At 43.7% G+C, this 27,734-nt stretch overlaps 2 protein-coding genes across 2 annotated transcripts in view; one reads left to right on the top strand and one right to left on the bottom strand.

The window, feature by feature from the left end:
- ABCG1 (ATP binding cassette subfamily G member 1) overlaps nt 1-4,988 on the top strand; it is a 64,140-nt gene extending 59,152 nt beyond the window's left edge. Inside the window, exons 13-14 of the mRNA XM_058823791.1 lie at nt 901-1,019; nt 2,645-4,988. Coding sequence (XP_058679774.1) covers nt 901-1,019; nt 2,645-2,873 — 348 coding nt within the window. The 3' untranslated portion in view covers nt 2,874-4,988. The remainder of the gene's footprint in view (nt 1-900; nt 1,020-2,644) is intronic.
- A 15,123-nt stretch (nt 4,989-20,111) lies between these two features.
- On the bottom strand, nt 20,112-23,485 carry LOC131572444 (trefoil factor 1-like). Its single transcript, XM_058825623.1, has 4 exons — nt 23,404-23,485; nt 22,334-22,480; nt 20,837-20,986; nt 20,112-20,119 (listed from the first exon to the last, which is right to left on the bottom strand). The coding sequence occupies exons 1-4, from the start codon at nt 23,483-23,485 to the stop codon at nt 20,112-20,114; spliced, it is 387 nt and encodes a 128-aa protein (XP_058681606.1).
- Between the last annotated feature and the right edge of the window lie 4,249 nt (nt 23,486-27,734).

Genomic DNA, 27,734 nt, shown 5'->3' with positions numbered 1-27,734 from the left:
CTCCTGCAGGGAGGGTTGGCTGTGGGAGAGAGAAAGGAAAAACTGCCCAGGACCAGCAGAGAACTGCCCCAGCTCTGACAGATGGGGATAGAATACACACACGCAGCTACATTTTACAACTTAAAACAGTTCTGATGGTGTTTTGTGGTCTCACGGGAGCTCTGCTGTGCCCTAACTCTGCTCCCTGTCCCACTGCTGTGTCCCCAGGATGTTTGTTGAGAGGTGACAGGCAGAAAGTTCCTTGCTGTAGCAGAGCTCTTGCTGCTCCCCCCTCAACCCAGAGCACAGACCTGCCCTGGATGGGAGGCTCTGAAGGTCCTGCCCCACCTGAAGGGGCTGTGCCTGCCCCTCCTGGGGTGGGTTCTCACTTGCTGTCCATCCCAGACTGGGCAGGTCCTGGGAACTGCAGGACTGATGTGTTTCTGCATCCCCACAAACTGGAAACTTTCCACGGTAGCTCAGGAGAAGGTTCTTCCATACACGTCCAAAAAAGCTGTTGAAGGAAAGGTAGGAAAAGGCTGCTCATAACCCAAATTTCTGCAAAGGAAGGGAGAGTGTCAGCTGTTGGCATGGCTGGAAGCTGGCCATGTAACTCCTGGCAGGAGATGTGCTGAGGTGACCATTCCACAGATGATTCTGACCTCAATATGCATCGATGCTGTCAAGCTTTCAGCAGTAGAACACTTGATTCCCTCTCTTTGCTACCCTGAGGAGACCAGCATAGCCTTACTGCATGAGCCCTGTGCTGCTGCTCTTCCCCTCACAAGAAAAAAAAAAAATCAATTTTCTAGTAATAATTTGGGGCAGTAGAATTATTCCTAGGAGTCATAGAAGAGGAAGTTAATTTTTACTTTTTCTCTGTTTTTCTGACAAGAGACACTCTGTTCCTTCTCTGCACAGGTAGCAACCTTTGTGGGCCCAGTTACTGCCATCCCAGTCCTGCTGTTCTCTGGGTTTTTTGTCAGCTTTGACACCATCCCAACATACCTCCAGTGGATGTCCTACATTTCCTATGTCAGGTACTGCTGGGGAGCCCTTCATCCTCCCATCTGGACATGCTGCTTGTTTGCCTTGGCTTGCTTGCTTGCTTGCTTGGTTATTTTGGGTGCCAGAGGGACTGTTCACAGCATGTTCTCTTAGAGTGTAAACACACTCATACATGTGATGTAAACCACATTCTCTCTCTGCATTTTAAGTTGTGGATGTTGTGAAATAAATAGGAACAGGTTTTCTGGCCACAATTCCATGTCAGTCCCTTTGAATTTAGTGGGATTGCACAGCGTGGAAATCTTCCTGAATTTTGCAGTAGTGAATGTATGGAATAATGGGGGCATCACCAACTGAGAAATTGATGCCAGCACCTCATTTTGGAAGAAAATGTATAATTCACTGATGTATCCCAGATAGGTTTGTTAGATAAAGGCCTGGCTTTAAGTTTTGCAGTAGCACTGGCACAAGAGGCACAGGATTTGTGTCGCCTCTAATTTAAACTGCTGCTTTAGGATCCATAGGCACCTTATAGTGCCTGTGCCTGTGTCTGACTCGGCTGTCTTAGGATGGGGCAATTCCCACCAGGAAACCTCTGGAGGGATAGTTTAGACTAGAGACTGAAATGGTTTTAGCTGAAATTAGGAGAGGGGAATTTTCCCATTCCCCATTTCCCCACCCTGCACTGAGAAATCCCAGGCAAAAAAAAATCCTCTTTGTTGCCAAGTGAGGTCTTACACAGATTGCTATCAAAGATAATGAGACTGCACCCCCTGAATTAATACTTAGAATTCAAGGTGAGGCCTTAAATCATTGCCTGGCTCGTGTGGGGTCTCCTGGAGCCACAAAGAGGGAGCTTTCATAGGCATGAGATCCATGATGGTTTATCTCCTTGCAAAAGCAAATACTGGGATCATTACCAGTGAAACTGTGAATGTACAGAGGGAAGGAGAAGGGACATTCTAGATTAATGCTGGTTTTAACATTTTTCTGACTTCAAGCCATAATTTTATCCCTCTAGTTTATTAAAAAAAAAAGGCAAAATAATTATGTCAATTTTAAATGAGGAATTTCTGAACATAAGCTGAAATCGTGCTGCTGCTTTCTCATTTAATATTTTTCTTTTGGAGAAATTGCTCTGTGCACTAGCATTCGATCCATGATGATTTATCTCCTTGCAAAAGCAAATATTTGGAACATTATCAGTGAAACTGTAAATGTACTGAGGGAAGGAGAAGGGATGTTCTAGACTGATGCTGGTTTTAACATTTTTCTGACTTCAAGCCACAATTGTATCCCTGTGGCTTATTAAAAAAAAAAAAAAAGTAAAATAATGATGTCAATTTTAAATGGGAAATTTCTGAATATGAGCTGAAATCGTGCTGCTTTCTGAATTAACATTTTTCTTTTGGAGAAATTGCTCTGTGCACCAACTGGAAGCATTAAAGGCAAAGCTCCTGCCCTTGTTCCCTCTTACATAAGATGCCCGTGACACGTGATGTGCCCGATTGCAGCAGGGATAGAACTTGCCCCAAGACAGATGTGTCAGAGCAATATTGACCCCCTCAGCGTTTTAGCTGAGCTCTCACAGGGCTTGTGTTGCACTTCCCACCAGACCACCAGGATTTTCCTTGTAATCCCTCCTTCCTCCCTCCAGATACGGGTTCGAAGGCGTCATCCTCTCCATCTACGGACTGGACCGAGAAGATCTGCACTGTGACAAAGATGACACCTGCCACTTCCAAAAATCAGAGGCCATCCTGAAAGAACTGGACGTAGAAAATGCCAAACTTTACCTGGACTTCATCGTTCTTGGGATTTTCTTCTTCTCTCTGCGCCTGATTGCCTATTTTGTGCTCAGATACAAAATCCGAGCAGAGAGGTAAAGGAGAAGCAGCTGAACCGAGGCAGTAGGAGAACTTTAGACATCAAATAGAGGGCACTTGACATTGTCTCACTGTGGCAGGCTGGTCCCCAGGCTGGGGACAGCCAGATGCTGTCCTGACCGAGCCCATGGAGAGCCACAATGGGATAGTGGACATCCAGTGTTAAGCCAATCAGTCCAGTTGGGTTGGGTCATGTTTTCATTACACTTTCTAGCTTTAACTAGGAAGAAGAACTATAGAAGGGAATTTTACACCACAGGATATCAATGCAGATGCAGTGTAACTGTCACAAGAAACCTGGCTGCAGGAGCTTTCCTTATGAAAACCAATTTTGGGATAAGGTCTCCAGGATCCTGGTGGCCAGAATAGTGTCATGTCATCTCTAGTTGACAAGGTAGTGAGATGCAAAATGAGAAATGCAAAGAAAATAAGATTATCTCATCTTTTTAAATTTCATCTTTGCAGTTTTCTATGTATTATTTTGCAATTCTTTTCCACAGAATTACCCCCTTCTGGCTAAAAGTCTGTAAATGTATTAATAAGGTAAAGATATCTTTTTAATATGGATACTTTTTTAAAAAGAAGCCTAAAGCGATTCAAGTAATTATTTTTGTTTCTGTCTGAATTTAGAATTCTGGTGCTTTACTTGTCGAGCTGGTCTCATATCTGAAAACTGTAATGATAGGAGGAAAAGGCAGATTCTGAATCTGCATTAACCTTCCAATTGGAAGCAGCACTGGATAGCACATGCAGTTAGACACGGTCAAGCTGTCACTGAATGGTTGAAAAAAATATTCTTTTGCAGTGTCTTTAAATCCTTAGTATTTGTGATATTTTGGGATACTAGCTCTGTTCATTATCTGTTTGATCTACCTCCTGCCACTGAAAAAAAATCAGAGCACTCCAAGGCTTATTTTTAATGAAATTGTGCAAGCAGGATCTGTCCCTAAAGTGATTGTTAAAGGAGTGCAAGAGCTGTCCACAGATCAAAGCTTGGGCTGCTGTGTTAAAACACCTGTGGCTGCCTCATCCAGAGTTGTTCATTGCATCTGCAACACCCTCTGTGTGGGACCCTCCCAAAACCACATAAATGACCTTGAAACGCTGCAGCTGTCATTGTGCCAGGCAGTTTTGTCCTCATCCCTAAGTCTCCATGCACAGCAGGAGAATCAATTGCTGTGAACACCAATGAAAATGTTATTTTGGGTATCTCACCTCTGTGAATTTGGCAGGGGCAATTCTGGTTCCAAGCTGATGTGAATTTTCATGAGTTTGATTTTTTTGGGTTTCATTTTTTCCATCAAAATGAATCCACCATGCTCATGCTGGACACCTTGGTGAGCTTTTGTGCAAATAGCAGGGCTTTCTGCCACAACTGTGAATTTATCTGGGTGTCCCAGAGGCCTGAATGCTCTGTAAATGCATTACTCCCATCAGGATGCTGAACTCTTGCAGGTTGGAGGCAGCCCAATGTCAGCCAACCCTTGAGCAGCTCATGGCAGCAGGGTAGATAAGAGGGACCTGGTGCATCTTCTGGCTCCCAGCAGTCCAAAATCCACAAACATTTCCAAGACTCCATGGCTGTGTCTATCCTAGTGGAATAAATAGGCTGCTGTGTTAAAACACCTGTGGCTGCCTCATCCAGAGGTGTTCATTGCATCTGCAACACCCTCTGTGTGGGACCCTCCCAAAAACACACAAATGACCTTGAAACGCTGCAGCTCTCATTGTGCCAGGCAGTTTTGTCCTCATCCCTAAGTCTCCATGCACAGCATGAGAATCAATTGCTGTGAACACCAATGAAAATGTTATTTTGGGTATCTCACCTCTGTGAATTTGGCAGGGGCAATTCTGGTTCCAAGCTGATGTGAGTTTTCATGGGTTTGGATTTTCAGCCTAAAATGAACCCACGATGCTCACGTTGGACACTTTGGTGAGCTTTTGTGCAAATTGCAGAGCTTTCTGCCAGAACTGTGAATTTATCTGGGTGTCCCAGACCCCTGAGTGAGGCCTGAATGCTCTGTAAATGCATTATTCCCATCAGGATGCTGAACTCTTGCAGGCTGGAGGCAGCTCAATGTCAGCAAAGCCTTGAGGAGCCCAGCAGCTCATGGCAGCAGGGTAGATAAGAGGGTCCTGGTGCATCTTCTGGCCCCCAGCATTCAAAAATCCACAAACTTTTCCAAGACTCTGTGGCTGTGTCTATCCTCATGAAATAAATGGTGCCAGGCCCAGCTCTGTTAGTCCTCAAACAGCTGGGGTTAACAGGAATGGGCCCTGCACTGACTTTTACACAGCCCAAACACTGTCTGCAAAAGCTCTGGCTCTGCTGGGCTGCAGCTTTCCCATTTAGCATGGAAGAAAATTGTTTCCCAGTTTTCCTGGCCCATGCCCAGGCTCTGTTTGATTTACCAATACAGACACGGACTGCATGTGTCTGTTAAACTCAGGATATCTGAACCAAGCCTGGGGTCTGGAAGGCTTTAAATCAAGTCCCATATTTTTAGGAAGGCTGGCTGAAATTTCCCTGAAAATAAGGTTTACCTGTGAAAGCAAAATCAATCTTTACTGTTGAAAAAAAACCCAAATTCCTTGCACGGCCTCTTTGCATACATTTTTTTGCTGTTCTTTCTCTAAAAGCTTTTGTACAGCTCTGCAGCTTTTCCAGGCATAATCACGAGCAGGTACAAGCCTATATGGCTGTCAGATTTGAGAAATAAAGAATTTGAGCTATTCCAAATAATACTCATAGCTGTGAGCAGTTTTTAAACAAGGCATAGGCTGAAATCCCTTTAGCACAACGTGCCTTGGTTATTTCAAGACTCTCAGCATATTTGTGACTGTGACAGGCAGTTCAAACACTTTTTGCAAGCAAAGACATTTGCCAAATTCCTCTTGGGTTACAGACTTGTGCTCCAAGCTGAGGTCAAAGAGTGTGACATCCCTGGCACTGAGCACCTTCAGGGTTGATGTTTTTTGTGTTTACCAGCTCCATTTACCAAATACACCCTGACAATCCCTGCAGTGCTCCAGATGAGGTGACTTTGCTCCATTCCCACACTGACATCTTGCAGGATGCTGCTCTCTCCCATCTAGACCAGTTTTAGCTGTATGAGTTCCTTGGATGCTGTCTTGTTGTCTGTGCCTGTTCCTCTGGTTTCAGACTGTCTCATTTTATGTTTTTAGCCTCCAGCATGTCCTCCTGTACTATAAATTTGTGTTGTGTTATGGCAGCCAAAAATCTGGTCCTCCACGGGTGTTCCTGAGAAAATTCCTGCTCTGGGAATATTTTTGTCACTCCTTTTATTGTTAGATATGCTTTTTCCAGCCTTCAGCTGGCAGCATTTAGATGGAAGTTACTATTCTTAGAAATGCTTTCAGGCTGTAGTATCCCAGTAAAGAAGTAATTCTCTGGAGACTCAGTGATACACATAGATGAGATAATTTTTTCTCTCCCTCACTCACAAATTAACTGATGATCTCTCTTTTATCACTGCTTTGGGACAGAAGCATTTAAAATCCATCCCAATTATGTCTTCATCTACTGCAGAGATTTTTAATGTAGTCTCAGGCTGGCTTTTTTTCTCTTTATTTGGAGATAAATTCTAACAGGCTGGTACAAAACACACCCCAGGTTAATGGGCTGAGCAGGTGCTCTTGTTGTGAGCAGCACTTAGGGAAGCTCTGGAGGCTTCACTTGGAAGAATAACAAGGCCAGCAAGATTCTGAAGGCTTCAAATGCTCAATTTTTCAAACCTTCAGTTTTATAGCCATATATAAAGAGCCATAAACTCTCTCTGAAATCAATGCCACTATTACCATTTGAACCAGCCACAGCCTGGCTAAAGATTGTGTAAGAGGCTAAAGGTTTCACTTGGAAACTGAATGTATGATTTTTGTTGGGATTGCAGGAAGACTTTAATGTCCTTTTGGCCTCCTTACTCTATTTTAACTTGTTTTGAGATGTTGCTTTGCTTACTGTGTGCATTAGTTAAGCCTCTAGGTCCTTCACACTTCTTTTTTTTTCTTCATGGAAACTTGCATATGATCTGAAAAACCCCGAAGGCTCTTAAAAATAACTTGAGGCATTATTATTTACAATTAAATAAAAGATTTGGAAAGCAGATCCTACTCTTAAAAATCGAGAAGGTTCCATTGTTGCAGATCAAAATCAGAGGCCATCCTGAAAGAACTGGATGTAGAAAATGCCAGACTTTATCTGGTCAAAGGGAGTGGAAGGACACTGGTGCTGAAATCCTTCAGCTCTCAGAATTTGGAGCACAAAGTACCTATTTTAATTAAAAGAGAGGAATATGTGCACATGTACCAGGGAGAGCTGGTTATGTAAGTGGGAGATAATGAACCTGAGTCCAAGAACTGGATGTCTCAGGTGATTGGCAGTTCTGTCCACACTTCTGTGGCAAACTCTGTGTTCTCAGCAGGAAGGAATGTTTTATTAATCACTTGTTTCTGTCAGGAAGTGTGGTACATCCTGACCTGTGCCACCCCAGTGATCCTCACAGAGGTGACCTATTTACACAGTGCTGGCTGGATTTTGGGGTTCTGAGAATTGGGGAAGGCCAGCAAAGCTGATATCCTGGTGGGAATCTGTTACAGACCACCCAGCCAGGATGGAGAGGTAGATGAAATATTCCATGAGAAGTCTTTTGATCAATGCCCTTTTTCCTGTGGGAGACTTTAACTTGCCAAATGTCTGCTGGAAACACAGCACAGCAGAGAGGAAAAAATCCAGGAGGTTCCTGGGTTGTGTGGGAGGTAATTCCTCACCCTGATGAGGGAACCAGGCCCTGGTGATGCCCCACTGGCCCTGTGGGTGAGCAGAGAAGGGCTGGTGGGTGATGGGGTCGTTGGAGATGCTCTTGGGCACAGTGAACATGAAGTGAGAGGTTTTGGTTCTTGGGGAGAGGTTTTGAAGTCAGAGGTTCTGGCTCTTGGGGAGAGGTTTTGAGGTGAGAGGTTCTGGTTCCTGGGGAGATGGAGGGGTGGCAGCAGAACTTTGCAGGGCAGACTGTGCTTGAGAGCTGGGTTGGCAGAGCCCCTTGGGAGGCAGCCCTGAAGGGCTGAGAGGTCCAGGCAGACACAGAGATTCTTAAGGAGGAATCCTAAAGGCACAGCAGGAGCAGGCCATCCATGCCCATGTGCTAAAGGACATCCAGAGGGGCAGAAGGCCTGGTCTGGCTGAGCAGAGAGCTTTGGCTGGAGCTCAGGGAACAAAACAGGGTGTGTGACCTTTGGAAGAAAGGGCAGGCAGCCCAGCAGGGCTACAGGGACACTGTGAGGTTATTCAAGGAGAAATTAGAAGGGCCCAAGCCAAACTAGAACTTAATCTGGCTACTGCTGCAAAAGACAGTAAAAAATATTTCTGTGAATACAGCACTAAGGATAGTCTCCATCCTTCCTTGGATTTCCTTTATTTCCTACCAGAACAGCCCCATGGGGTGCAGCCGCTCAGGAATTTCTGTGTGCACATCCATTTATAATGCATGATCATGTGAGAAGCTGTTGGGAGCTTGAAGCAGGCAGAAAATGACACCTGTGTCATGTCCTGTGTGACAGCTTGTGGCAGGCTGGTCACTGCAGTGCCACACAGCTCTGGGGAGTGCATTCAGTGAGTGCTGAGTGCCACTGGAGCCCGTCAGGAGCTCTGCCATTTGGGAACAGGGGCAGTGGCATTTCCAGGGATCGACTCCTGCCGCCCTCCTCCCAAATTCCTGTTCCTATAACCCACAGAGGGGTTGGTGTGGGGGATCCCACTGAGTGATTTCTGTCAGCCCACACAGCACTCTTCATATCACATGTCTAAAAGTTTCAGTTTTGAGCCTGCAAACATGGCAAGTTTCATTTTAATTCTGTTTAATGCTTTATTTCTGTGTCTGTACGTATTTCACCTAGGGTTTCTGAAGGAGTAATTGTACTGTAGAGCACAAAATTTAGCTGCAGTCTTTTTGTTATTTTGAAATCTTACTAAGAATGATAATTTTATGCAGTTGTCAGCTGTAGAATCTCTTTCTTTAAGAGATTTAGACCAGCCAGGATGTGTCTCCTGTGGCACAAAACGTGGCCATGGCTCAGCCTGCATTCTCTGCACTGGCTGTGCCTTCAGGACACATCCAGATTTTCCTGGTTCTTTTTCTTTTGGTTTTTTTTTCCCCCCTGGGGGCTCCCATGCAGCTCAGCCCATTCCCATCAATGGCTTTTGTCCCTTTTTTCTGGCTGTTCATGGCTGCTGTCCAGTGGGGTGTGAGAATGAGCTGCTTGGGGAGAGTGCAGGGTGGGTAAAGGTGGAGGATTTTGAAGCATCCTTGAGCTACCGAAACCCCAACGTGCTGGATCTCTGTGTGTGCTTCACTCAAAAAAATTTAAAAATGTCTTTTTCAGCAGATTGCAAGGCAACATGGAGGCTTCTGCTTTTAAAGGTTGATGGGGTTTTATACTTCAGTGGCATCTGTGATGTCTCTTTTTTGACCCTGTTGTAGCATATTTTAGTGGCCCATTTAAGGTAATCATTATGCAAACTCCTGTTACTTCCAGAAACAAACTTTCCTGGCCTCAGTGATAATTATACCAACTTTCCAAATGTGAATTAGTTGTTGAACAGTTTTTTTTTTTTTAATATAGAAAAAATTCTCCTAAATTATGGCAAAAGAAAATTAAATTTGAGATGATTACACTGATAAACCTTAAAAGAAGAAGATAACAAGTCCTGCAGTGGGGCCAAGCCTTCACCTGTGTCAGTAAAGATTTATCAAATACCTTTTCTGAGTCAGCTGACCTTATTGTGAGATCCTGCCCTTGAACCTGTTACTGAATTATTTAACATTTGGTTCTTTTGTTTTTCAAAGCAAGAGTCAATGCAAGGTATGATTTTAAAATCAGCGTGCTAAAGTGTGCATATTCTGAATATCTAATATGTCATTGTTGTCTCTTGTTTCTGTAATGCATTTGCATTACTATGAATCAATTTTATTCTGCTTCTCTAGAGACTATTGCTGCCTGCACGCTGTGATATATTTGCACTGTTGTAGATATATATATATACAGATATTGTAATTATATTATACAAACCATGTCTTTTTCAGGTTGCTTGTTACCTTTGTAGTTTATGCTTCCTGGTACAGTGGACCTGAGTAAAAATGTGGGATGTGGGGCATTCTGATGATATATTACAGTAATAGAGAAATCTTTGTATATTTCTGTATACTTAATACCTGTAAGAAGAGATTTGTATGTGCATTATTTTCCAGACTTAGGGCTTTGTTTTCTGAGACTAGAGAACATTTATGATAATGTAACACACACACAGAGAAAAAAATCAAATAAAGTGTTATTATTTTCAGACAGATGCCTTTGTTCCTGTTCTCACTCTGAGGAAAGATGTGTTGGTAGTGGTACATTTCCACTGCCTGCTCCTTGGTCCTGGCAGCCAGCAGGGACATGGAATTCCTGGTTCCAATTGTGGTGGTTTCAGGTAACCCCCAATACAGGTGGGTTACAGAAATATCCAGTAAATGTCCAGTAATCCCCAATACAGGTGAGTTACAGAAATATCCACTAAACAGACATGGAATTCCTGTTTCCAGTTGTGGTGGTTTCAGGTAACCCCCAACACAGGTGGGTTACAGAAATATCCAGTAAAAATCCATGAAGTCACACTGGGGGTCAGAATTAGATTATATTTAAGGTCCCTTCCAAACCAAACGAGGCTTTTGACACCCCCAAATTAGGGGGTGCTTCTCTGAGAAACCCTGCACAACTGAAGGACTTCCTGAACCAGTGGATTATTAATTACCTTTGTATTTTCATCCAATTCTGATGAATTTTTCTTCCACAGATTTATCTGTTCATCTTGCCCTTGCTGCCACAGATGTTCCCTGTGCTGCTTCATTGCAAGAAGCAGGAAAGGATCATTGCCTGTTTGCCTTCTGCTTGGCACTCTGGATTGGGTGGGTTTCTCCCTCCCTTCTTCCCAGATGAACAAAAACTCTGCTTTATCCTTCCTGTCCTACCTGTCCAGTTCCCATTTTAGCAAACACTGCTCTCCCTCATCCTGCCACAGCACCTGTGGGATGTTCTGCAGCCCTCAGGGCATTTCTGGCACCAGGAAAGTCTTCAGCAGGTTTAGAAAGGCAGTATTTGCATTTCTTGTGTTTTTCCTGAAGATCCACATTGGCCAAGAAGTGACATTGGCCATGAATTGACATTGGCCATGAAGGGACATTGGCCATGAATTGACATTGGCCATGAAGTGACATTGGCCAAGAAGTGACATTACTATTTCTGCTGCACTGTCAGGGAACCCTTGGGCAGAAATCCTGACCCTGTAGGGCAATGCCAGTGCCAGGGGGAGGGTTCAGGGTTGTTGCCAAATTCTCACTTTGCCTGGCTGGTTTCCATGCATTTTTAAGGCTGTTTCATGGTGTTTGTGTGCTGGATTTGAGGCCAAGCCTAGACAACATCACTGTCTTTGTGCCACCCATCCAGAACACCCCAGCAGCCAAATTCCCTGCCTTGCTCACTACAGCTCAAAGAAAACTGCCCTAACTTTTACAAGTACCCACTCAAAAATAACATGAAGTGATGTTTAAAGCATGGATTGCCCTAAGGAAGCAATAGGATTACATTTTCAACACAGTTTTCTCATGATGTCAGAGATCATACTTTATTTTATGTTTTATAGCCCTGGAAATAACACTTAATTGTAAGGAATTATATTCCAAAAAATTTGATGCCTCCCAGTGCCAATTTTTGTCCCCAGATCAGGAAGGGAAGAGGAGGAACAGAAGCCCTTCATAGCCTGAGTGGCAACATAAATTACTTTAAGCAGTGGCTTAAAGTAATAACAGTAATACTTTTCATATGGCACTTAATGCTGTTAAACAACCCAACCATAAACTTCTCATTAGCAGCACTGCAAAAATTAATATACCTCACATGCAATTCCCATCCACTGTGCTCTCCAAATGGATGCATAAAATAAAGAGTGTTTGAAACCAAAGGAAACTTTATTTTATGACAGCTCCCCATTGAAACCCTGCTTTGGAATGCAGGCTGGAGGGCATGGGAAGCCAAGGACGAGGATGGAGTGAGAGATGGAGGGCAGGGAGCAGGGACCTGCCCAGGTGAGCAGGGAGCTGGAGCTGTCAGCCACAGCACTGACATCTGCCCATGAGACACCTTCAGGAAGGGATTGCCAGCTTCATGTAGGGGCAGGAAAGCTGTCAAGGGCTGGATTAGTGAATCTGACACTAATTGCATCCATTCCTGTTGTTTAGTGCATTTTAAATTTCATAGCCTCATTTGGTTCTGTGCCTGTTTTGTTTTTTTCTTTTTGTGCCTTTGTCGCAGACATCTTTTATGAAAATTCATTTCCTTAGGATATTTCCTCCTGAGAAGCTGGGAGGCCTCAGGAACAAAATGTAAACAATGATTATCTGCTGCTGTGGAATGCAACAGGTGCATCTGTGATTGGTCTCATGTTGGATGTTTCTAATTAATGGCCAATCACAGTCAGCTGGCTTGGACTCTGTCTGAGACACAAACCTTTGTTATCATTCTTTGCTATTCTATTCTTAGCTAGCCTTCTGATTAAATCCTTTCTTCTATTCTTTTAGTATAGTTTTAATATAATATATATAATAAAATAATAAATCAGCCTTCTGAAACATGGAGTCAGATCCTTGTCTCTTCCCTCATCCTCAGAGCCCTGTGAACACGGTCACATGCCTTGTAGGTTTTTTCAAGATCTGTAAGTTTTATTTTGCACTGTTAAATTAACTCTCTCTGATGGCTTTTCTGGATTCCTGACATTCCTGTCCAAGCCTGTGCCTGCACACACATGGGAAGGCTGAGAAAAAAGTCAATTCTCTCTCTTCCACAGACAGAAAACATTATCAAGACGTGAAGCCAATCCACTGTCAGCTTCTGACAGCTCAAACACCCCTCAGAGTTTGCACTGTTTCCCCCAAATCTTTCTAGCAGAGTCATTCTCTTGTCCCACTGCCTGTTTTGCTCTGCTGGACAGACAGAATAAAGTTCCCTCTATTTCTAGGACCTTTTTTCTTATCACCATGGCATCTGTAGAATCAGATATGAAGCAGATTTTTGTGGCTTCATCAAGAGTCTTGCAGGTGCTTGTTTTGTCTTTCTCCTGTGTAAGAATCAGACAGTAACCCCAAAGTACTTAAAGAAGAAACAAAAGTGAAAGTAAATCTCATATTCTGTGTCTTGGTGCAGCATTCCTTGGATGGGGCATGTTGCCAAGTCTCAAAAAGGGTAAGAAGCAGGGAAAATCTCATTTTGTGGCAGGAGGGAGCTGGATTTTACTTACTCATGTTTTACTTACCAAATGTACTTCTCATGAAGCTTTCTGAAAACACCCCAGACTGGAGTGTCAGTGCACACTGGTAGCAAGTCAGACCCCTGGGAATTTCCAAGAATTTCTGTAACACCTACTGCAGAAACATCTTCCTGCAATTGAGATATTTGGCTCAGCTGCAGTGAAACATTTCAATTCAAGACTTTCAGATTCTCATTTCAATTGTGGTGTTCTAGTGCTGAATCCCTCAAAATTGCTGTTTACCAAAACAACCTTCTGTTATCCTCTGAGACAGAAGCTCATGTTGGAGGCCTACAAGGGCTTCTCTTTGTCTGGTGGCTTCTCCAAGGGGGATTTCTGGGTGTGCAAAAGGAGATCACAAAGCACAAGGAGTTATCCCAGCCAGGTGAATAGAAACAGCAGAAAATCACTTTGTTTTCTTACCCTGCCCACCTCTGGTACATGGAAATTTTATGAAAGGAAGCTTTATGAAATGAAAAATGGGAAAATGTCACCATTCACTGGCAGGGGAAGGAGCACCCAAGGATGGCAAACACTGGAAAAAAGGAGCATCCTCTTCTACACCCAGCTGCTTCTGAAGCCTGAATGCATTCTGTGCTGCATCACCAATATTTTACAGCAAATTCTGTTTGTCTGGCTGTGTTTTTCTAGTACTGAGGACACATTTTTAGTCCCATTGTGTACCAGGTGAATGTGCTGGGACAGAGATCATCCATGGATGGGAGCTGGGCAGCTCATGTTCATACACCAGCACTGGCAGCTCTGAAATGCTTCAGAAGAAGGCTCAGATGAGGGGGAAAAGCCTGCAGAGTAATAATGGACACTTCTGCCTGCAGAGTAATAATGGAAACTTCTGCCACAGAGGGCTGCTGTTTCTGGCAGGGAGCTGCTTGCAAAACTCACCTGAGAGCCTCTGAAACTCTCACCTGAACTTTTTTCCCAAGGAAGGTTTAGCAGCCATCACCCCTGAGTAGGGAATTTTCATTTTTGGGCTCAGTCTGGCAGTGAGGGCAACCTTGGAAACTGGATCTGGGTCTGGAGATCATCATTCTGCCTGGGTGTAACACAGGGAGCCAGGCCTGGTTCTTGTGTTTTATTTTCTATTCTCCAATATGTCTGATGGCTTTGTGGTTGAGTTTTCCCTCTTTAGCAAAGCCAGAACTCACCCAGAGACCTGAGGCAGCACTGTGTGTGACCTAGCTGCTCTCAACAGAGGAAGATTTCAGTTCCCATATTCTTTTTCACTTCAGTTTAGCACCTTGTCTGAAATCTTTCATTTTTGCCAGAGGAGCTGTGTGACACTGTAGCAGGATCCATGCCCTGGAGTGATTTGGGAATGGCACCTGAAGGAAGTGGTACATTAAAAAACCCACTTTTTTTTGGAGGTGTTTGCAGTTAAATCCCATGTTCACAGGGCTCCAGGTTTGTTCTTTGTTGCTGGCACCCACCTGCTCTGAGCTCCTTGTCTGTCCCAGTTTTCTCCCCTGTTAGTTCTCCCTGACAGCCAAACACAGCTTTTCCTGATTACTCCAAAATGAACGATTTCCCAGACCTTTCCCTCAGTGACAATTGCTTTAAAAGCCAGCAGAACATCTTCACTCACTGCAGCACCATTGCAATCAATCTGCAATGTCAAATGTGAAAGATGCATGTATTTTGTGATTGGCTTTTTGCAAATATTGGGATGAATGTTGTATGTGTTGTGTTAGAAGGTAATGCTGTATTAATTCTCTTAAGTAGTGTGTTAAATATAGTTTTAGGTTATAAAAATTGTTAAAATAAAACTATGCTATGTAGGATGCTTTCTTTAAAGAAAGGACTCGCAGCGAGATAGCAGCAACAGGACACCTGAAAAGAATTTATTGCCCCATTATCAGAAGAAAGGAACTTCTTCCCACCTCAAAGGCGCTGTCAGGATTCAGAGGAAGAAGTTGAGGATGACCAGACGCAATCCTGTGTTTGAATGGAATTTATGCATGATGTATGAAATGTATGAATATGCAACAGGCTATTGCTTTTAAGGGTTAATCCTCTGTTAACATTTGTCCTTTTTTGGGCTCGTGCCGCCCAGAAAAGGTACCTGGATGTCTGTAACTCTTTGTTGCTATTGTCTCGTATTGCCCTAATTCAATTTGTCCAAATTATTATTACTCTAATTGTATTACTATTTTTATAACCATTTTATTACTACTAAACTTTTAAAATTTTAAAAACAAGCAATTGGTGTTTTTCACATCAAACATGCTCTGTTCAGCCTTTATTAGAAGCGGGAGCTGTGGTGGCACTCAGCTGCCATGGCTGCAGTTTGGGACTATTGGGTATTTGGGATTTTCAACGTCATTCACTGCGTAATGGCCCCATCAGCACAAAGCCTCTGCACCACAAATTGACGCAAATGGGTTCCTGTAGCACCTTTGCTGACGAAAATCACAACACTGACCTACTTTTTGCCCCTTCAGAAAAATATTCAGAACTCTGTTTACTTGTTGTGAAAAACGCCAATCACTTGTTTTTAAAATTTTAAAAGGTTAATAGTAATAAAATGGTTATAAAAATAGCAATATAATTAGAGTAATAAAAATTTTGGACAATTTGGATTAGGACAATATAAGACAATAAAAACAAAGAGTTATGGACAGTCCGGGTACCCCTTTCTGGGCAAAATAAGGCCAAAAAAGGACACACGTTAACAGAGGATTAACCCTTAAAACAACAGCCTGTTGCATATTCATACACCTCATACATGGTGCATAAATTCCATTCAAACACAGGATTCTGTCTGGTCAGTGTCAGTCTCTTCCTCTGAATCCTGACAGTGTCTTCTGAGCTGAGTGAGGCAGGAAGAAGTTTGTTTCTCCTGATAATGGGGCAATAAATTCTCTTCCTCTGAAAGATTCAGGTGTCCTGTGGCTGCTATCTGCTGTGAGTCCTTTCTTTAAAAAAAAGTATCCTACATAGCATAGTTTCTATTTTAACATTATGCTATAACCTAAAACCATATTTAACACACTACTTAAGCAAATTAATGCAGCATTACTTTCTAACACAACACATACAATATTAATTTTAATATTTGCAAAAAGCCAATCATAAAATACGAATTTTTCACAGTTATTCAGCACTCCCTGCATGGCAATGTGGCTGTGCAGCGCTGCAGGTACAAAGGGTGACTCTTCATTCAAGGCTTTTTCTCTCTGGGGCTGTAAATGAGGCCCCATGGACACTGACCCAGGTGAGGGGAGCCCTCAGGACAGGAAGGTCCCTCCTTTTGTAGGACCCACATCTCTGTCGGTCCTGCACACTTGTCTTTGGTGCTCACCCCTGTTTCTGAAAATATTCCATTTTTAGAATTCCAGGCAGTTTTTTTTCAGGTTCATTTGTGTGGGCGTTGATAACAGTCTACCTAGAGAGACCTCGAGCTCTTCCTGTGAGAAACAGCTACTCACTTTTCATAGCTGAGGAAGGTTTATTAAACTTTATCAAAAATACAGCAGAAGACTGAATAAAGAAAAAAGGTTATGGTGCTGGGAGCAAAAGATTTTCCCCACCTCTCAGGCTGCTGTTGTTAATTGCTGCCCCGAGATGTGCAGGATGTCTCTGCTTCAGCCCACGCTACTGAAGAACGAGTCTGGACTCTTCACTTTTTGGTCTTGAGGTTGTTTATTAATTCTTATCTATAAAATTTTCTTTCTGCCCAGCCGAGGTCTGCTCAGCAGGGCTGCCACAGGCACTCTGACCACCCCCAAGGCAGTGTTGTCCTTTTATACTACAAACTATGTATAACATATTTACACTTAATTCTCAATACCTATCACCTATGTTAGACAGTGCAGTTCTACTCTAAACCAATCCCAAAGTGCCAACATCACTGCAGAAAATGGAGAACAAGAAGAAGAAGAAGAAAGGCTGGACACGCCCAAGTTCCTCCATCTTGTCCCCATAACCCCCATACCAAAAATCCTAAAATCTACATTTTCACCCTGTGATCATTTTGTTATTACACTATTCAAACCTGTGTGACTTTCAGGTCCTCATACAAAGCTGGCAACTTGCTCCAGGGGTCAAAATCAAATCCCCAGGTGCTTTGGGCTGCATGCCAGGGTCTCCAAGCCCCTCAGTGGGGTCCTCGGCAACTCTGGACACCCAGACGAGTTCCAACACCCACCACGTGCTCAGCCCCCTCACAATGGAGGTTTTCCCTTTTTAACCCTTTAACCCCTCCCAAAGTTCTGTCCATCAACCCCTTCTTCACTGTCCAGTGGTGGAGATCTCCTCCTCAAATCCTGACTGGAGGTCAGATGTGTCCATAGTGACAAGCCAGCCCTCCCAGATGTCCCAACCCCAGCTGTCCTTGATATCTACGTGAGGGGGTACAACATAACTGTAAATCTATAAAACTTTTCTTAACCTATATACATGATATTTGTCCATTAATTGCGAGAGTCAATTGTGGCATTACTCATCTGTCACATTCCTGAATGTAAATCCCCAGAACTGACATCATCCCTTTGGACTGAGTGATGATGGCACATCCTTAGGTGATGATTATTGGTGCTGTGAGCAGCTCACTCTGATTTATAACCCCACCCCAGTGCTGGCTCAGCCCTTGGGAATTCTGGTTGATGGTTCCTGAGCATGGTTCATGGTTTCTGCAGGTGACCTCATGCCCAGGGATGATGCTGGGGACACTTGGTCTGCTCAGCCTGGAGAAGGGGAGGCTGAGGGGAGACCTCAGTGCAGCCACAGCTTCTTGTGAGGGGCAGAGGAGGGGCAGGCACTGATCTCTGCTCTGTGCTGACACTGACAGGACCCGAGGGAACGGCCTGGAGCTGTGTCAGGGCAGGTTTAGGGTGGGTATAGGAAAAGGTTCCTCCCCCAGAGGGTGGCTGGGCACTGAGCAGGCTCCCCAGGTTCTGGTCACAGCCCCAGCCTGGCAGAGCTCAGGGAGTGTTTGAACACTCTCAGGCACAGGGAGTCTTGGGGCTGTGCAGGGACAGGAGCTGGACTTGATTTCTGTGGGTCCCTCCCAGCTCATCATTTTCTGTGATTCTTTGAAACACCCCAAAGACCTTCAGCACACTGCTCAGCTCATGGCTCATACTGCAATGGGTAATATTGGGTAATATGGACAGCATGAATATGGACCATGTCCAAATCATATCATTGAGTCTGTTAGGCATGGTTTATGAATGACTAATTTTTTACCTGCCTGGATAAACTTACTCACCACTCAAGTGTGCAGGGGTAAATCAAATCTCCAAGGAGGCAGGGAAAAGACAAAGATTTGTACAATAGGGGTGGTGAAAGGCTGCAACAGGCTGCTCAGAGAAGTGAAAAATCCCTGGAGGAGTTCCAGGACAGATTAGATGGGGCTAGGAGCAATGTGACCCAGCTGAAGATGTCCTTGCTCACTGCAGGGGGGTTGGATTAGAGCACCTTTTAAGGTCCCTCCAAATAAACCATTCTATGGCTCTGTCATTTAGTCTCCATCATTTTCTCCCTCCTTGCAGCACAGCCCTGTACAGCTGCTCTCCCCTGCTGAGCCCTGAGCACAGTTTGCTGCTGCAGCACTCTCAGGGTCCCCACGTTGCTCCCAGCACAGCTCTCAGAGGCTCCTTATTGAGCTCTCACTCAGCTGAAGAAGGGAAGCACTCGAGCTGCTGTGCTGAGCATTAAACACTCCCAGGAGAAAGCAGCCACACTCAACACCAGGAGCTTCATCTTTGTCTGGTGAGACACAGCAGCTCCACTTCAGGTTTAGGCCAGGGCTGGGTGCTTTTTATTGTTTTATTTTATTTTATTTTATTTTATTTTATTTTATTTTATTTTATTTTATTTTATTTTATTTTTAATTTTAATTTTTGTTTTTATTTTATTTTTAATTTTATTTTTTAATTTTATTTTTTGTTATTTTTTAATTTTTATTCTTTATTTTTAATTTTTTACTTTTTATTTTATTTATTTTATTTTATATTTTTTATTTTGTATTTTATTTTATATTTTTATTATTATTTTTAATTTTTAATTTTTTTTTTATTTTTTGATTTTTAGAATTTTATTTATTTATATTTTATTTATTTTATTTTATTTTAGGTTTTTTAAATTTTTTAAATTTTTCTTTTTTGTTTTTTAGTTTTTAAATTATTTTATTTTATATTATTTAATTTATAGATTTATTTATTTATTTATTTATTTATTTATTATTTTTATTTTTAAATGCATCCTCTGTGCTGCTTTTATTGCTGCAGAGACATTTCCTGAGTGTGACCCGTGGCACCTGCTTGTGGTGAGCACCAGGGACAGGGAGATGAGAGGACAGGAGGTGTTTGAGCCACACCAGCTACCAAAGGCACCCTTCCCTATACCTCAAGGGGAAATAAAAGCCCCAAACCCACAGCTAAATCTATAGAAAGGCAAACTGAATATTTCCAGCATTCAGAAGGATGGGTGGCTGTGTGATGGCAGCTGACAAATTCAAGCAGTCATTTGCAAGCGTGAAGAGTAACTAACACAAAAAGCTGAGTGCTGTGTTTCTTTTGGAAGCACTGGTGCCTGCTCCCTCATCAGCAGGTTGCTGACATGCCAAATTTCCTGGGAAACAGAGAAATACACAGCTTTTAAATAGAGACAGCAAAAAAAAAAAAAAAAACCCTCACAAGGTGTTTTGTACTTGTTTTATTACAGTGAAAACCTGTGCAGTGCTAGCCTACAGAGAGAATAAAAGCTACCATAACTTTTCATCAGAAAGGAGTCAATCCCAGATAAAAAACCAGCCTGGAAATCATGGCTGTTGCAAAATACAAAGTCTGAGCTGGGATCTCCGTCTGTTGTTCCGTTGGAGTAGATCCAAAGTTTTAAAGTTCTCGATGGAAGTTTCTCCTTTAACAAGCTGGGGAGGAAAGGAGGAGAAGCAGATTAAGGGCATGTTTTCTCTATAAATCACACAAAATGCTAGGAAGAGTTTTGCCTCAATGTAGGACACCCAAAAGGGAATTTTTTAGCCATCTCAACCGACCTCCACACGTAGATGTGTTTGCCAATTATGATCCAGATCAGTAAAACCAAATTATGGTGAGTTGTGTGTAGTACAGAACACAGTGTGGCTGAGGTTATTGGTTATTAAATGTGCTGAAAGGTCAATCCCAACTAAAACAAAGTTAGCTGGGGATCAGAAATTTTTGCAAGTTTCACTCCAGATTTCCGAAGGAAAGCCTTTTATCTCTCATGGTAAGGTGGATGTGAGCTGGGTGGCTGCACCTCTATTCTGGGATTAGCTGGGATCTTAAACTCACATTGCCCACACACCCCTGCCTCAGGTGCACCAGCAGCACCCCACTCTCTGTACAAAAAGCTGATTTTTTAGTGTTTAGCCACCTCTTTGTGCTCACACCCTTAGGATTCTCTGGCTGGCACAGCACACCCAGCCTGGGCAGAGCAGGGACACTGCCACTCTCTATATAAGATGGGTTTTTTTGGGTTTAACCACCTTTTTGTGCTCACAGTTTTAGGATTCTCTGTCTGGCACAGCACAGCAGGCCTGGGCAGGGCAGGGACAGTGCCAGGAGCACCCAGAGGGACACAGGGGACATCTGCAGTGGGACATTACCTTCCTCCACGACGCGGTGGTAGAAGCACCAGGGGACACCGGCGGGGTGTGCCCTGAAGCAGCAGCCCTTCCTTGTGCACTCCCTGGCCTTGATGCCAGGGTAGCCACAGTTTATCCTGGTGTAGGGGTCGTTGGGACACACTTTCTTCACTGTAAAGCAAAAAAAATTAAAAAAAAAAAACAAACCACAAGAAAGGAAGGAGAGTGTGTTAGTCTGTGCTCTGTCTGCCTGGTGACATAATTAAAAATAAAAGACAGGACACAAAGGTGAGGGCACTGGGCAGATGGGATGACCTTCTCTGAAACAATTTCAACCACCAGATTCACCCAAATCCTCACCCAGCCTCCTAAGCAAATTAAATTCCAAAGGGTGATGAATTGCTGCTGTGCCCCAGGGAAAAGAGGAGGCAAAATTCACCGCTGGAGGTGTCTGGCAGCAGCCCATGCTAAATCCATCAATGGGGTGGAAAGTCCCGTGTGTCCTGCAGGGGTAGCACACACACACACTGGCCTCAGAGCAGGTATGGCCATGAGCTGAGCCCCTGGTAACACCAGAGCAGCCTGGCTAACACAGGGAAAGGACCACCCAACCGTCTCTGCGTGCCAGCTTAGGTTACAGAAAGGAAATAAGTGTTTTAGGAGGAAATCACAGGTCACCCAGGCACTTAAAGCTAAAATCCTAAGTAAAGAGATTATACCACCCAGCTTGAATACTTGAGTTTTCCTCTCATGGAGCAGTTCTGCTCAGAAAAGCAATTCTATAGAATGCCACTCTAAGTTGCTGCTGCTTGTTTTTTAAGGTTTACAAGAATTGCAGGCAATGCTCAAAAGCAAAACCATTTTTTCCCACTGTAATTCTGATCACTGTTGATTAATTCCATTTTATATCAGGTTCTCTTGTTGGGTAACATGGGCTTTGCACCCTCATTTCCTTTCATGCCACCTGTGCAGCTGCTGAGACTGCTCTGAAGCTCTCCTAAGAAGGAGCTGTGCTGTCAGCCCAGCAAATGTAGCTTACACTGAGTTAATTAAAACAACTAATTACACTCCATTACTTAACACAGTTATGTAAAATATCCAGCTAATCCTAGAAAGACTAGGAGAGAGCAGCTGTTATCCTCTCAGAAAATAATGGTAAAAAATAGAAGCAGGATGCTGACAGGGGTAACCACACTGCAAACCCACTTAAATAAGTGCTGATAACCCCTTGCTCTACCCATGGACAAGACCACAAATGACACTGAAATGTCTCTAATTAATCAGCACAGGCTGTTTGATAACTAGAAATGTGAAGGAACAGGAAATAAATTGTGTGAAGAGGATGAGGCAGGAGTCTGACAGGTAAGCAAGGCTCGATTTTGCATTTTGCTGCCACTGGTCCCCTAACAGAGGTTTGTGCCCACTTTTCTAAGGAGAAAAGCAGAACTGCTCCCTGGTTGTACACATTTCTGGACTATCAAACACGAGGTAAATCAGTGTTTCTGGCAGAGACATTACCTTTCTTTTGTTTGGGGTTGTAGCACCAGGGCACGCTGGGGACTGAGGCGTTGAAGCAGCACCCAATTTTCTTGCACTCTGCTGCTGAGATCCCTGGGTAGCCACAGTTTGTCCTCTCCCTGGGAACCACTTTACACTGGCATTTTGCTGTTCAGGACAGAAAGAGCAAGTTACAGGTGTCAGTTTGCACTGCTGTCATGGAGGGGTGTTCATCAAATGCTCACAATGCTCTTTCCCAGATGCTTTCCACCTTTTCAGTCCCCTGCTAAGACCACAGCCTGAATGGTTTAAAAGTTGCTTTTACACTACTACCAATTTTGGTCAGGGGTGTACATCGCATTTTGAGAGTCTGTGGTCTCCCTTGAAGCCAAGCAAGCCCAGCACCGTGTGGTTTGTGGGTTTTGAATCGACCACACCAATTGGGAAATCCCAAAAACTTCAAATATTAGGCTATTAGATCTTTGCTGCTTTGCCCATCTCATGTGAAGAGGGAAAGACTTAAAAGTCCAGTGGATATTCAAATAGGTGTAAAGATACAAAATCTCTGCAATATTACAAATTAAAGTAATATAAAATATAGGATGATGTGTAAATAGCTGCAGCAATGCTTTTTATATTTTAAGCCATTTGCACAGTCAGCCACAACCCAGAAATTCTGGAGCTGTCCTCCAGCTGTCATTGAGTGACTTGCTTTCCACTTCTGGAGCTGCCTACATGACTTGCCTTTAATGAGGAGGCAGATAGACTTATTCAAAACTGTATTCACATGGCAAAGCAGCACAAACCAAATGTCAGAAGAAAATTTATGCAAAGCTGGCTCCTGGTCCTGTTCTAGTGACCACCTCTGCCTTTTTGCAGTGGGCTCCTGGTTATTCCGACAACACAAGAGTCCAGCTGCAATCTTTCTTTGCTATCCATCTCTCTGATAAAAACTAAAAAGCAGGCTCCACTTTGGGGATAAACAGCAGAACAAAAAGCCATTTTCTGTCTGGGCTGCCAAAGCTGGCAGGCTTTGGTGGGATGAGGGTCCCACACGTACCTGGAGGGCAGCAGCTCATGCAGGTACTTACTTGGAGGTGCACTCCCCTCTGCCAGGGTGCTGAGGGCTATGAGGAGGGTGATGGAGAGGGCACAGACCACCTTGAGATCCATGGCTCTGGCAGGAGGAGAGGAGGAAAGGTGCTGCCTTCCCCGGGAGATGCGGGTTTTATGCGCTCCCCGTGTTTGCCCAGCGGGCTCTGATAACATTGTTCCCTCTGAAGCTTCAACCCAGAAGGTTGGGTTTTCTTCTGTTTGCTTAGGAAGTGTTGCCATGCCTATTGTGATATCCCAGAGATAAATTTCTGGGCTCCCATGAGCTATTGATCACATATCTGTTACGTGCCTATAGATCCAGATCTGTTACGTGATCCCACAATCAAATGGATGCTGCTGGGTGCCTCTGGCTGCCAGAAACTCCGGCTCTGAGTGCCAGACTTCATAGTGCTCTGATTTAATTGTCTTTAGAGTATTTTAGACCTCTAGGGAGTTTTATTTTCCAGTCATTACTAAAAAACATGTACATATATTTTCTACTCAGTGTATCTTTTCTGCCTCGATTTTCCCCTGGTTTAAGATTTTGGTTATGCTGATTCAGGTGAGGAGGGCTGGAGCTGTGATACCTCCAAGCTTCAGGAGAGCACTGTGCACCTGAAAAAATACATAAACACAGAAAATGGAAGCTGTGGCTGAGATATACTGAACACATAAGGCCACTGTTGGGGATTTAGGAAAAGAAGGTAAGAGCAGGGAAAAAACCAAACCCCAAAAGCCCAAGAGTCCAACAGCAAGAGACACAAGAGAAGAAATGAGAGTTTCTGTATGATCTCAGCCTGCCCCACAGGTGCTGTGCCCACCCAGGCATCAGTCCTGAGTGTCCCAGCTTCATTTTGAAGCTGCTGCCCTGTGCAAGGTCCTGTTCCAGAGGTGCCACCACAGGGGCTGTCCCCATCCCCTCAGCCTGATCCCCAGAGCAGAGCAGCATTTCCCAACCCATCCAACACCACCTGCATGGGTTTTGCCAAAGCCAAACACTGTGTTTGACCTAATGATTTCCTGATTGCTTTTCTCCTGGTTTCAAAGTGGCCTCCCAGGCAGCCTTTGGGTTGTTTTGGCACAACAGGCCTTGGGGCTTGGACTGCTGGAGGCTTTTATCTTCCTTTTGGACAATTTCCTACCATTTACTGTAATATTTCTTAACTTCTAGCTGCTTGTCAGCTCTTAAAAGCAATCAGAGCAGGGCCAGGGAGGGAGGAGAGGAGTGGAATGGTGGAACCATCTCCCCACAGGAGGGACCTGCAGGTGCTCTGCAGCATCACTTTTCCCATGGGAAAACCACCAGGTGACCCTTCCTGTCCATCACCAAAATAAAGAGATTCAATGAATCTTTTGCATCTTTGACAGAATTGTGTCTTCTTGCTTTTGAATATTATATATGAATTAGTTTTGCGCATCTTTCCATTACAAAGCTCAAAGTAAGAACTTTCAGCTTCTTATGGTTGTGTTTTGGAGGGAGTTTATTTGTTGAAAAGTATTTCCAACAAAGTGGGAGGGATTTTTTCCTACAAGGGAAAAAAAATAATAGGGTTTTTTTCCTAAAAGTGAACTTGTTCAATATGTTATGAACTCTATTTATATCCATCCCTATTTAAGACATGGAAGGCATCTCTCGTTGACAGCCACAATTGATAAATTCAATATTTTGTAGTAATTGTAAATGAGATATTTTGTGTATTCTCCATGTCACAAGAGCCCAGGCTGCAGGCAGAAGAGGGAGATGGAGCAGAAGGAGAACAGGGAGATAGAGCAGAAGGGGCAGAAGAGGGAGATGGAGAAGAGGCAGAAAAGGGGGATGGAGCAGAAGAGGAAGAAGAGGGAGATGGAGCAGAAGGAGCAGAAGAGGGAGATGGGGCAGAAGGGGCAGAAGAGGGAGATGGAGCAGAAAGGGCAGAAGAGGCAGCTGGAGCTGCTGCAGCTCCATCACTCAGCAGCGCGGATCACATTTTCACCTCCATAACTCAGAGAAAATGCACTGAAAACTTTAAAATCCAGTTTTCCCCCAATGTGCAGAGGTCCACCATGATGCCTTGTGCAGAGAAATCACGGGGAGCTTTCCCAGAGCCTGGAGATGGGCAGTGAGAGTGGCTGCAGGAGGAAAGCAACCATCCCGATCCCCAAGGAGGACCATGGCATTCTCAGTAGATTATCGGCCCATCGTGTGAGTCACCTGAAACTGCAGATAAGCTTGTTGCTCTTGCTCCTTTCTGGACATTAATTAAGGCCTTATCTGCTGGCTGTCACCCCTTGGGCCCGATCCCAGCTGCGGGCACAAAGGCAAATCTGGCCCCGAGCTCCCGCTGCGGAAAGAGCGTTTGATTGGCATCTCAGAGCAAACACAGCTCAGGGAATGGGCTGCCTGCTCCCTGCCAGGGGATTACTTAAAGATCTTTAATATGTTTATATAGCAAAGCCTTGAAAATTATCTGGGGTTTCCCTGTAAATGTGTTTCCTTCTGAGAGGCCGGCACCCGCCTAAAGCTTTCGGTAACTCTGTGATGGAGCTCGGGCTCTGCAGGTGCCAGGAGGGGTTTGGAGAGCTCCTTCCTCCTCTCCAGCCTCCGTGTCCTCCTGTCAAAACCCAAAATATTCCTCTGGCTGCCCTAGAAGACTCAAATCCCTAGCAGGAAGTTCAAAGACCTTAGCACAAAGACACCTGTGCCTTTAATTTTAACCCATGGAAACAATTACCAGCTTTGTGTGAAGAGTTACAAACCACAAAAGTTTGAATAGAATGTTAGTGAATTTATTACAAAGTAAAAATGTAGAATTTTGGAGTTTTTTAATGGAGGTTCAAGAAGGAAAATAAAAGAATTTAAGTGTGTCCTGTCTTTCTTCTTCTTCTTCTTCTTCTTCTTCTTCTTCTTCTTCTTCTTCTTCTTCTTCTTCTTCTTCTTCTTCTTCTTTCTTCTTTCTCCTTCTCCTTCTTCTTCCTCTTCTTCTTCTTCTTCTTCTTCTTCTCCTCCATCTTCTGCTGTGATGGTGACACTTTTAGATTAGTTTAAAGTAGAGACAAACTGCCTAACATAAGTAATAAGTATTGGAAAATAATTGTAAATAAAGTACATGTAGTTTCTAGTATAAAAAGCTAACACCACCCCAAGGGCAGTCAGTGTGCCTCAGCCTGACCTGCTGGACAGATCTCAGCAAGTAAAAAATAATATATTGGATAAGAAAAAATAAACAACCTTAAAAACCAAAGCTGAAGAATCTTGACTTCTTCAGTGGCAGAGCTGAGAAAAAAAAAAGACTCTTTAATACCTCAAAAGCTATTCCAGTAACACCAAACTCTCCAAACACCAACCCAACAAAACCAGGGGAGGATGATGATCCTCCCTCCTCATCCTCCCCTGGTCCCTTTCAGCTGTACTGTGGTGCTCTCATTTCTTCCCAGCAAGGAGAAACCACAGCTGGGTCTTGCTGTGGATTGGAGGCACCCTGCAACTCTTTATTCTCCTAATCCAGAATTTTTGAAGGATATGAGTATTTTTTTCTATCTCTTTTCACTAAAAATAACAAGCAAAGAGTGCAACTTTGATTTTCATCCTAAAGGGAGTGTTTTGCCCTGAAGGGAATTTCCTTTTGTGGTAACTCTTAGTTTGGATGCTGACATGAAGAAATCTGTCACTGGGCCAACATCACTGCTTGTGAGCCCACGAAGTAAATCCCAAGTTTTTAGTGTTCTCTAAAATAAATCATCATAACAGAGAAAAAAATCAGTGGCAAAGGAGAGGGGTGTCTGCAATTTGCTCCTTCCAGCAGTGTGAGGCACAGAAAATATTGAGTTGGCACAGGAAATTCCTCAAACCAGGACAATATCTATACCAGATAACACTGAGGGGTCGGAAAACAACCAGAGAAAACCCTACATGTCATTTTGAAAATAAACAATTCAAAATGACCCCTGAGATCCCTGGCTTTGCTAAAGATCCTACCGCAGATGTGTTCATGCAGTTATCAAAATCAGCTTGAACTTTGTGAGTTCAAACTCCTTCAGGGGAATTTTTTCAATGAATATGTCATTGAAAAAATTGTCATTCCTGCAAACCACAGCCAGTGCTGGAAGGGGACTTTTGTCACATTTCTGTGGCAAACATCCTTGCCCAAGGTGAAAAGAAAGATTTAATTATTGAAGTGAATCAAATGTGTAACTCAGAGCTGAGTCAGATCTAAAAGCCTGAATTTCAGCATCCAACACACTACAAAAAGGTGTGATTGTGACTGCAAAGCCCAGTGCCAGCTCAGAAATACTGATCTGAGCCAGTGATTTTCCCTAATGCTTCTGGGATCTCCAAGCAGTCCATGAT

The sequence above is a fragment of the Ammospiza caudacuta genome, chromosome 2 (assembly GCF_027887145.1).
Source record: "Ammospiza caudacuta isolate bAmmCau1 chromosome 2, bAmmCau1.pri, whole genome shotgun sequence".
In the NCBI taxonomy this organism is placed as follows: domain Eukaryota; kingdom Metazoa; phylum Chordata; class Aves; order Passeriformes; family Passerellidae; genus Ammospiza; species Ammospiza caudacuta.
This window is presented reverse-complemented; position numbering and strand designations above follow the sequence as displayed.